This window comes from Gavialis gangeticus, unplaced genomic scaffold, assembly GCF_001723915.1.
Source record: "Gavialis gangeticus isolate Ggan-Ray unplaced genomic scaffold, GavGan_comp1, whole genome shotgun sequence".
Classification (NCBI taxonomy): Eukaryota; Metazoa; Chordata; order Crocodylia; family Gavialidae; genus Gavialis; species Gavialis gangeticus.
Window position 1 is genome coordinate 42,466,476 of NW_017729000.1, and position 11,890 is coordinate 42,478,365.

The 11,890-nt window shown below is 44.3% G+C and overlaps 1 protein-coding gene across 1 annotated transcript in view; it reads right to left on the reverse strand.

Annotated features, from left to right (window-relative positions):
* HSPA9 (heat shock protein family A (Hsp70) member 9) overlaps positions 1-11,890 on the reverse strand; it is a 41,819-nt gene that overhangs the window by 19,091 nt on the left and 10,838 nt on the right. The window contains exons 6-11 of the mRNA XM_019506548.1: positions 9,533-9,606; positions 9,343-9,449; positions 8,176-8,338; positions 7,338-7,430; positions 4,022-4,231; positions 1,029-1,256 (exon numbers count right to left, since the gene is read on the reverse strand). Of these exons, the coding sequence (XP_019362093.1) occupies positions 1,029-1,256; positions 4,022-4,231; positions 7,338-7,430; positions 8,176-8,338; positions 9,343-9,449; positions 9,533-9,606 (875 nt within the window). The remainder of the gene's footprint in view (positions 1-1,028; positions 1,257-4,021; positions 4,232-7,337; positions 7,431-8,175; positions 8,339-9,342; positions 9,450-9,532; positions 9,607-11,890) is intronic.

The window sequence follows — 11,890 nt, forward strand, 5'->3', positions numbered from 1 at the left end:
AAAAAAAAAAAATGCCCAGCAATTAATTGTGCATAACTGATTTTTTTTTTGCACATAACTCCCTGCGGTATAACTGTCAAAGCTGTAGAATAGATCCAGTTCTAGCAGAAAGGTAGTGTATAAGAAAAGAGCATATATTCCTATGAACCTAGACCAAAGGCAGTTTTATCTGTGTGTTGTGCTCAGTAATAAAAGTCTCCACATGTTCCATTCTCTTCAGAATGATGTGTTGATATTACATCATAGCGCACACAATTTGATTCTGTCCTGAACCAGAGAAGCAAGACATTCCTTATTACATGCTCCCCAAGAAGGGGTAGGAAAGTTGAGGCAACATTAGTAACTAGAAATATTTACATGCACAGCCCTTATGGAGGAAAACTTATTCACTAATCTACCCATCTTTACCTCCAACTCCCTTAACACTGCCTAGGCCTTTCTTTGGGTGAAAAGGGAACATCCTAGGATCCCTTTACTCACCTCTCTAGAGGCCACACATTGTATCCACAAGATGTTTCTTCTCAGCCTCCAACAATCGCTAGAGGGTGACATGAGGCATAACCTCTCTCCTGGGCAGAGTACTGCCTCAATAGGATTCCCAGCCCTGTGTAGAGAGGATGCAGCTTAACCCTGTACCCAACAGTAATGGCACTGGACCACTACACCAGGGCAGCTGCACCTTCTCTGGGTGTACGTTTCCAAATGCTTTATACCTCTTCTCACTCTGCCTCCCTTCATATGCTTTCCAGCCCAAAGATCAGAGCTGTGCTACCACTTCTAAACAAAATGCTCTGCCAATGGTTCTGCCACAAGTGCCATAAGGCTGATAAGCCACAAGGCAACAGCATCAGCTTCATTTTCTTGTGCAGCAAGGAAGGAGAAAAAGTTGATACTGATTGTTGTCATTAGGGGGCAAATACAAGGATGAGGCAGGAGTAAGTGAGACAGTCCCTATGCATCTGCAGTTGTGCCAGGACAGTGGCATAGAACTCCATTCACAACCAATAACCTGGGTGCTTTAACCTCACCTGGCTTTTTTTCGTGGGAATAGTGGTGTTTCTGTTGATAAGTTTAGTGAAGACACCTCCCAGTGTCTCAATTCCGAGGGAGAGGGGAGTCACATCCAGGAGCAGTACATCGGTAACATCACCAGCCAGCACACCGCCTTGAATGGCAGCACCAATAGCAACAGCTTCATCAGGATTAACTGCTTTACTAGGAGCACGGCCAAACAAATCCTGCACAGTCTGCTGCACCTAAAAGGGTACAGAACACAGAGCATGTGTATCAAAAACTACTGCCACACAGGACTGCAGCCATGTGTCCATCTCAGGCTATCATGAAAGATTTGAAATAGGGGTCCCGTCATACCGCAAAGTCCCCAAGCTGGTTCAATTTTCTTCCTCACTACTTCTGCAGCACAGTCTGAATAGTAAGAGACTAGATTAAATTTCAGGAGTAACTTGCTATTCCCCCTGCCCCGATACCTTCAGGTGCTCTAGTGAGTTTCCACTGGTATACTCACATCTGCCCCGCATCTATATTATTTACAAGGGAAAACCCAAATCAACCCCTTTTCTACAGCACCATTTCCAAGCAAATTAATGGGCAGTGAAGCAGCTATATAGGCAGATAAAGAACAGGTCTCCAGAGTTCAAAGCAAATTCTGGATAATACTCCCACCTCTGCTAAGCCCCAGCCCACAGTGACATAGCAACATACTTGAGCTAAATGGAGACCCCATCTGTGCACCAGTTGAGAACTGCTTCCTGTAATAATTAGCATATTCCTAGTTTATACTCTGGAGGGCTGTCACAGTTTGGGGACTGAAATGCAGTGGCAGTCACAGTACCCCAGGTACAAGCTGCAAAAGATAAGGACTTCTTGGGGCAGGAGGGGTGTATTAAAAATGAACAGTCAAATGGGAACAGTAACTCCACCCCCTTATTTAATATGCTTTTTCACTAGAGTGGTGAAACTGTTGTTTTAGCAGATACTGTGTTATTAGCATGACACTGCTTTGCCTTTTCAGGACTTGCAGATGAAGACATATTAGATACAATACTGAAATATCCAGGCAATAATGCAACTGTTTGTAGCACTACACACAGTTCTCAGTTCTTTTCCAAGGGAAGGCTCCTCACAGCCAAGACTAGTATGGACTTTCAGTAGAAACTCACATCTCTCTCCAAGTCAAGCTACAGAAGTAGTCACCATTTTTTGTAAAGGTGAGCACTATGCTCACAGGGAGCTGTATACTTCAAGCACATCATTAACTCTTCCAGGTGAGAAAGCTTCCTATACACAAGGCTTGGCCTGTTACCTATATTAAAAAGGCTATGTAATTAACTGGAAAACTTTCCCCTTAGTGGCATATTTTACATACAGAGCAAGCATTACTTCTAATCACAGACTTGATGTTTTCCTAGAACACTGGCCCTGAAAGAATAATCCAAGTAAGGTAAAATTTCACTCCTAGTAAAGCTGTATAGGCGAGCTGGGTTCAGTACAAGGAGAAAGCTACATTGTGTGCAATATGCTAGAACAGGTCTTGGTATGCCCAGCACCCAGCTGAGCCTGCAGTTATAGCTCTGACTACAGATATTCAGGGAAGCATTATGTAACCTTGCAAGGCCATGGGTGCTGGGGAGATATAAATAAAGAACTGATATTTAACCACTATCTTCCACCCCAGAGGATACTTACTGCTTCAGAAAGGGCTTCCACCACTACTGAAATGCAGTCACTTCTAGGGTGTAAGGAAGCAGCTGTTACACAAATTACAGTATTATACAACAGAACAAAGGAAATCAGCATATCCAGCTGAGACTGTTTTACAGGGTAGGGTGCAGTCACCCCACTCTAGGACTCGACCTGGACAGCTGTTACTTACCTCCTCTAAAAAGACCTGTCAATGTCCGATGAGAATGAAAGAGAAAGCCAAGATTGTTCACTAACTGGCTAAGCGTGTGTTGAACATCACCCACACCTAGGCTGCAAGAGGCATTTGGCACATTAGCCAATTCAATCCCAGTCAATACTCTGCACTGCCAAAGCATTCTGGAGCCTAGGCAATAACTATAATCGCATTAAGACAGGGAGAATCCCCAAACAGCTCTTGGAGCAAAGCTGCTTTTACTGGTCTCCAAATTATGAGGAGGAACTAAGGGTAGTTGCACAGGCTGTACTCTTAAGACAACACTGCACAGGAATGGTCACCATCAAGTTCAAGGCAGTAGAACAGTGCTCTGTATATATCAGAATGGGACAGCACATCAGCACAAGCCTGTACCACATCTGCAAAAAACTGAGTATCAACAAAGCAAGTTGGCAAGTCAGGTTGCTGGTGCCAATCACCACAGTACACAACAGCCAAGCATCTAGGTAGCCAATACTAGACCACATGGTCACCCAAATAGGCTAAACAGTGCCTGGCCCAGGGAACAGACATTCATCTAGTTATGCACTAGAAGCAGGTTATGGAATGGATCTGTTGTAATTGCTGGCTGTGAGCACAGTGCTCAATAATGACAAAGGTAAATTGATTGGAAAGAAAAAAAGAAGTCAGAAGAGTTGAAATATGTTAGCCAGTTCAGACACAGCTCTCTGTGGCTAGAGAAAGCCTTAAATTCTTGCATCTATGTGCTATTCATGTTTAATCTACTACCAGCCAGGAATAGAATTCAACTTCTGCTAGCTATAATTTGCCTTTGTAAAATTTAAACCCAGCCCACAGTATCCTCCTGAGAAGCCCCCATCTCAAAGGTCAGCACAAAAGCAGGGAACAAAGTCACTTGCATTTGTTCCACTCCATTAGCATGTGCTTGATATTGTCCTGTGTTCTGCAAGCTGCAGGTGGCCCTAACATAAACCACTTCCAAGACTGCTGGAATAAGGGCTTCTCTTCTTCAAGTCCCCTATAAAAATCCTTTTGCTCAATAGGAAACTTCCTGAGGGTGAGGAGGGGGAAACCCCTGACAAGCAGAATTAGTGTTGCCCATTAAGAGGGAATGAGACATACCTTAGGCATTCTGGTCATGCCACCAACCAAGAGGACTTCACCAATGTCACTCTTGTTGACTTCAGCATCCTGCATGGCCTTCTGGCATGGTGCTACTGTCCTCCTGATCAGATCTGCAACAATCCCCTCAAACTGTGAGCGAGTCAGTTTCATATTCAAGTGCTTTGGTCCAGAAGCATCCATAGTAAGATACGGCAAGTTAATGTCGGTCTGAAACACAAGAATCATCCAGATGTCAAAAGTGGGAGACAACGATCTGAAGTTTTCAGCATGGCCACTGAGGGAAGCTATCAATTTTAAAGACAATGGATCCCTACATGAAGCTTAAACCTAAGTAGTTCTCACACATCTTCTGCACGTTTGTTTAATTTACTACCCCCCACAACTGAGACTGATCACCCTTTATAAAAGGTCCCATTTATGCGATGTTTATAAGGAATTAGTAAAAGATGCATTAAGCACAGAAGACAGACCTGAACTGCTAACATCAAAAGTTTATAACCAGAGATAAAACAACCCTGCACAAGCTGGAGAAAATTTATTAAATAAAACTTTCTAAATGGAATCTAGTATTTAACATTACTTAACTTCTCCAGGGCTAACAACAATCCCAGGTAGTATTATTTCCAGCTTACTCAGTTTTGGATTTTTTTTTTTGACATGTTCCACTCAAATTTTATTTTTAAACTAAGGCTGCAAAAAGAAGACTTGCAACTCTGCAGACAACCATGTGAAAACACAAGGAACAGCAGTTGGCCCTTTGGTGCACACCCAATATGCTTGAGTCAAAAGGTCCATATCTGACCCTCTTGGCACTTATCTGGACTCTCCAGACCATACTGCCTTGAGGCACTAACCAAGGCCCTCTTGGCCCTAACTGCATCTTACGAGCTCTAATCTAAGTAAGGAGGCGGGGGACAGGAAAGGGAAGTCACATTCAGGTGGACAAGTATCAGAATGGTTGTATTGCTAAGAAAAATGCTAGCCAAGTATCATTTATTTATTTCCTAATATTTTATAAGGCAGGCTTCTTCCCTTTTTCATATCCAAAGTAAAACCTGTTTGATTTTCAACATACCTAGCCTATCTGCACTTAACATTACAAATAAACATTTCCTTTGATTAGTGATACAAGAGTTTAAATAGACCCACTGGATTTCGAAAGTTCACAGCACTCATTTTGAATCAATGCATAGCAAAAATCATAGCAACATGCTGAGTCATGTCTTGCTGGCACAAACTCAGTGGACTGTTTGTAAAGTCAGAACTGATCCCTTATTATGGATGAAAGCCAAACTCCTTCCTCATACATAGCAGCATGAATAAAACCAGAAGACCTGCCTTAAGGTTGGTAATTTTACTGCACCATTAGGAGTTAAATTAGCCAGCTTTTCCTGGTACAAATGAATTGCATTTTATGGCTCTCTTGTCAGCTAGCAAGTGAGAACGGTGTTTATACATTAGACCAGTTGTTTTCACCATTTTTTCATTTGCAGACCCCTATAAATTATGAATCGAGTTGTAGACCTCTTTGAATTGTAAGTGTGGGTATTTATGTACTTTTGATTGGGTCAGTCATCTTTTACAGACACCTTAGACAGTCTGCAGACCCTCTGGGGTCCACAGACCAAACCAAAAACCACTGCCCTAGACAAAGTTATCCTTTGTGACCCATCTAAGAAACATCCTTCCTGTGAGCTACCTTCTTTTCCAATACAAGAACCACCCTGTGACAGAACCAGCCTAAGGGCAGCTGTGGTGCCCCCTAGTGGCTGAACTAATCTGGCCTTTGCTCCAGTTCTGCATACGCCTTTTTGCTTTCTTTCCTGCCATGCCCTGATATAACTTTTCAGCACACTGAAAGGCTATCCCAAAGCCCTGGAATGATTTTGGTGGTGCTATCCATAGGTTCCCTTCCTTCCCCTGCTGGACCCTCAGTCTTCCTTACTACTGTACCCTCCTTTCACCAACAAAAGTCCCTCTACTGGCTGCCTTGCACTACTCATGCCCTACTAGCACAAAACATGCTCTCTTGGCACTTATCTGGGCTCTCCAGACCATACTGCTTTGAAGCACTAACCAAGGCCCTCTTGGCCCTAACTGCACCTTAAGACCTCTAAATCAGGGCCTCCAGCTTCCCTCAGCCATGCCCAAGCCTTGCCAGCATCACTACTGATTGGCTCAGCTGGGACCAATCAGTATTAGCCACCTCATGATCCTCGTAGGGCCCAGACACAAAGCACCCCTCAGGCACCCTCCTGTGGCCTCCAGACCATTCCTATAGCCACGACCCATTCTTCCAGCAACTTAACACACAAAATGCAAACAAATTCAATCTCTAATGTAGGGTTGTACCCTCACCTTGGGTCTCTATGAACTACAAACTCCTGGCTATACTGCCAGCTTACCTACAGCCACTCCTGCAGGTGGGAGTTTGCCTCCATTTGGGGAGCAGGGCCTGACAGCTCTGGCTCAGAGCTGAACTCCTCACCTTCCTGGCCACATGACATCCCATCTTAGCTACCTTACTGAGCCTAGGTGACCCCCTTTAGTTCTAGGGGCTGCCTGCTTCTCTGCTGCAGCTTGCACAGCTGAGCTGCTTCTTTAGTAGCTGGCCTAAGCTTAGCTGCCACCATCAGAATGCAGCTCAGGCCTGCTGCTCTCTCCTCTTAAAGTAACAGGGGTCTTGGTCCCCACTGCAGACAAACAGGGCATGTTTCAGCTCTGATTCTCTCAAACAAGTGGGTGAGATATGGTAGAGTCAATATGCCTAGCATGTGCAGTGATTAGCCCCTTGTGTGCTGGGTGTTTTTTGTTTTTTTTAAAAGGAGAATTTTTTACCATTAGGTAAATAACTCATTCAGTTAAGTTCTCAGTAGGTTAAGATGAGATTTTGACTTGCCAGAACAAAAGCCAGTATAGTAGAAGCAGGGTTATCAAAAACTCTATTCCTTGATAGCTTGTACAGTTCTGGTAGTTGGGAACAGTTCTACAGGAGGGAGAGAATGTTGTCTGGGGTTACAGCTAACAGACTAATGTTCTCATGTAAGAGGCAGAAACAGCAGCACCCGCTGGTATTCTAAGCCTTAAGCAGTCGCATTACCCATACACTCTAATAACCTGAGAAAAATTCAAAATCAAGACTGATACTTTTGCCAAAGTATTTTCCCATAAATTTAGTTTAGTTACAATAAAGTTCCCCCCCCGACACTATGAAAAGTAATCAAATTACCAGCAAAATAAATACAATGCCATGTTGTCTTTAGCAATATGCCAAAGTAACCCACTGAAGTGCTTTGAAATCTAGACACCTCACCTGCACAGATGAAGAAAGCTCACACTTCGCCTTTTCTGATGCTTCTCTCACTCTCTGAAGAGCCATGTTGTCTTTAGTCAGGTCAACGCCAGTCTAACAAATGAGGAGAAACATATATTAATAAAGAGGCTCATTCTCCAAAATGCATGATATCCTCCCACAAAAAGAAAAAGCATCTCAAGTCTTTTTGAAGGTTGCAAAAATATGGAACGATACCTTGTGGTTTTTGCTGATTCCCCATACTTTTAGCCATAGATACACATTCTACTTAACACTTTATAAACACCTGTTAGCTTCAGCAGCCTGCAATGCAGTTACTTAGTGATATAACCACTAATAATTAAACGAATGGGGCACTGACACTGCAATTTGCTGAAGGCAATACTGGGCGAGTTAAGAAGTTAGGATTAATATGCTCACTCCCGACTGTTACCACTATACTCCATCCACTGGATGGGCAGTAATGTCAGAAGCAGCGCCAGATGCACCTGGCAACAAAATCTGTACTCACACAGACTGACTTGTGATAAAAAACAGAATCCTATACGAAAAATAGAAATCTTGCTATCCTGTTTGTTCTTCAGGAGATGTCAGCTCCAATAACTCTACCTCAAGCTAAATTTCTAAAGGCAAATGCAAACCAAAAACCAGCCCAACAAATCTTGGTTTTATACTTCTAAAGCTGAAGTTCATGGTCTATTATACATCCAAAACCTGGAATACTCCAGGGCAAAAAGAAATCTTCATCCTTCCCTAAAAGTTGTATTTCTTAGTTTACATTCTTCATAAGTCAACACGCAACTTGGGATGTTATTTTCATTGTGCAGAAGTCTCTTACCTCTCTCTTGAACTCTTTAACAATATACTGCAGCAAAGCCTGGTCAAAATCTTCACCCCCTAAGAAAGTGTCACCATTGGTTGACTTCACCTCAAAGACTCCCTTCTGAATTTCCAAGACAGAAATATCAAATGTGCCACCACCCAAGTCATAAACTGCAATACTAAGAACACAGAGAAAACATGTCATTCCTACACATTAGTAGTCTTTTAAGTAACATACAGATAGAGCATCAAGATGAGTCTGGACACCCCCAGGAAGTATATACCATTTAGAGATTACTGTCTAGGAAGGGGAAGGCTGTTAAGACAGTGGGCCTAATCATTACATTCCTTTTGCTCCCATTTCAAGACTGCCGATTGTTATTTGAACTCTGAAAAGGATCTGAGGTGTGACACTAACCTATGGAATCTCAGTATCTGCCTTAATGCAACATTCACTCCTTTCCTCTGTGTGAGAATTACAGAAGATTAAATTTTTCCCCTGAAGAAGCCTTCCCTAATAAGGCTATCAAACTTACATTATGAGCCCAGTCCTGCATTCCTTGCATACCTGGAGTTTTCCCTGAGCTCCAATAGGACATCTGGGATGACAAGGACTGCAAGATGGTCCAATTATGTAACTCTGGTAATTGTTTTCATTATTTACTATACAAGAGAATGCTTCTCCAAGGGAAGGCTTTAATACTTTTTGCTCCTAATGAACGGAGCAGAAAAGCTGGAAGAGGAGAGTGCAGTTAAAAAGCCATAACATGTGTGTTAAGAATCTGCATTCAGTCTTTACTCCATATAAAAAAAAAAAACACAAAACAAATCACAGGTATGGAGCCCACATCCATGCTTCTCAATTACGACAATACCTTTTGGGGGGGGGGGGGGTGTGTGAAACAAGGAGAAGCAAAGAATGCTCACATGCTAACATAAAGCAACATAAGTTTACTTGTTTATAAAGTCTGTTCTTGACAAACTGGTGAAGTAATACCGATTCAAATAGGTCATGTTTATTTTTATCCTAACAGGTACTAAAGAAACCAGTGTTTCAGGGCACAATCTTGGCTCTTATGCATCAATTAACCAGAACCTGGGTAAAGACTCTGGACCACACGTCAAAACAGAACTGCACAATGTTGTGCTAAAGAAGAGGGCGTGGTTACTAACAGACACTTACACTTTGTCTTCAGATTTATCTAAACCATAAGCCAAGGCAGCAGCAGTTGGCTCATTAATCACTCTCAGAACATTCAATCCAGCAATCTGTCCAGCATCCTTGGTAGCCTGAAAAAGAGAGGTAATTAGACAGAGAGAAGTTTAAGCCTCTGCTTAGAGGCTGACAATATACAAAGAGCTTATGAACCTACCTGCCTCTGAGAATCATTGAAATAAGCAGGGACTGTGATAACAGCATTTCTTGCCGAGTGTCCCAGGTAGTTTTCTGAAACAGAATGCCAAGTTATTTTAGGTGGGTTTTTTTGTTTTTTTTTAAATATATTTTGTATTTGCTTTTTACTCCCTCTCCCATGAATACCAAGTTTTTATCCTGGGGATTGTAACCATTAAGGCTGCATGAAGCTTTGGATAGTGATTCGATACAGAGGAGATTCAGCCCAATTCGGTGGCCTAATTCCAAATCGAATCAGGGGACCAATTAAAAAGTCCTAATCAATTCAAAGCTCTCTGAATCTTTGGAAAAGATTCAGAGAGCTTTGATGATTCGGGCAGTCCCCGGTGGCTGCAGCAGGGAGCTGCAGCTGGATTCAGAGCTGGGCTGGAAAGTAGGTGGCAGGGGAGTGGGGGCTGGGGGGAGGGGACCATGGAAGACCCTGCCAGCCCCCCCTAACTCCCATGGTTGCCCTGCCCGTCCTAACTCCTGGTACTTTAAAAAAAAGCCTCAGTGCTCACCTGGTGCTGCTGGCCGGGGAGGTAATCCCCACTGCCCCTACTGCATAGGGGGGCTCTGCATGAGCCCCCTAACCTTTCCCCTGACTCCCCAGCCTCTCCACAGGTGCCCCACCCAGGCCAGCTCTGGCCCTTTAAGAAAAAAAATAATGGAGAAAAGCCCTGGGACTCACCGCTCCTGGTGTGGCCTCAGGGGGCTTGTGGAAGAACCCACGTGGTACGGGGCAGCAGGCATCACCACCCTGCCCGGCAGGAGTGGAGATTCCGCGGTTTTTCTCGTGTTTTTTTTTCTTAATAGGGCCGAAGCTAGCCTAGGCAGGGCACCCGTGGGTGGGCTGGGGTTGGAAGGCTCAGGCAGAGCCCCCTATGCAGCACAGCGCAGCAGGGATCACTCCCCCACCCGGCAGCACCTGCTGAGTCACAGTTTTTTTTTAAAAGAAGGGACCAGAGCTAAGGCAGGCAGGGTAGCCATGGGCAGGCTGGGGGGGATGGGCCTGGCTGATTCAGAGATTCAGCAGCGGAATCAATTCAAGACAGCAATTCAAATCACCGAATCAAATCGCTGTCCCCCAAATCAGCTGAATCTGAACCGAATACTAGCAGCTTTGCACAGGCCTAGTAACCATCCCTCCTACATGACCACATGTCCCAAAGGTTTTCACACTGTGATGACATAGAAGAAACTCAGCCCCCCGCCCCTCTGCCACAAACAGCAGAGCACAGCAAAACATTCTGTGCAATCCACTAGCAAAGAGATTTAGTACAAATTTATCCAAGATGTTTACTGCCTGCTTTGCTTTTATGGAGAGGGTGGAAAACAAGCTTGACTATGTTTTTGTTCTCAAATGTGTTTTATTAAGATTATGCTGCTTATTCATGCGGTCTCATTTTTATGATGTGTTTGTCCCACATAAATATTTTCCACAGCAATTTATACACTATTGATGTTTGCAAATAAAAAGTAATTTATAGTTCATTAGAAAATGTAATTTTTCTGACACCTTCTTAAACGCAGCCAGTTTTAGATACAAAAAAAAGAAAAAAAAAAGCATCAGAAAGAATGCAACTGCCATGTAAGCTAGTGTCCTCTCTCACACAAAGGAAGTGTAGATGCAGGGGGAGAGGATGAACGGGGCATGTCCAGGATTCTCCACTCCTTGTCCTGTCCTACAGCAGCTTCCACCATTCAGAGGTTTATGAAGTTTTGATTCAGAAACTTCACTGCTATTATGCTCAATACAGGTTTCCCTCAATTTATGCGGTACATGCATTCCTGGAGAACGGCACATAAATGGAGCTCATGTAAAGTGAACCCACTTTACAATGTAATAAATTGGGACAGGTTCCCATGGCGGCGAGAGAGGAAGGGAGGGAGTGAGGCTGGGACTCCCCTGTGCCCGGGTTCCACTTGTCCACATTCACCTCTGCTCCTAGGCTGTGCCATGTCCTGGTGCAGGCAGCTGGTGTCAGCTGCTCCCAGGGCTGCTCCAGTACCAGCTGGGGCGAGCGTAAACAAGTGGAGCCCCAGGCAGCATGGGGCACAGCACTCACCCCAGCCCCAGGAACGGCTGACACCAGCTTCCTGTAGCAGCTGGGTTGCACCATGCCCTGAACCCCCCAGGGCTCTGCCTGTCTTCACCCCAGCCCCTGCTGCAGCAGCCCAAGGAGCAGCTGATGCCAGCTGCCTATAGCCACTGGGCTGCACCATGCTCTGGTGCAAGCAGCTGGGGGTCAACTGGGCCGACTGCCACACCCTGTGCTGCCCAGGGCTCTGCTTGTCTGCATTCACCCCAGCCCATGCTGGAGCAGCCCTGGGAGCA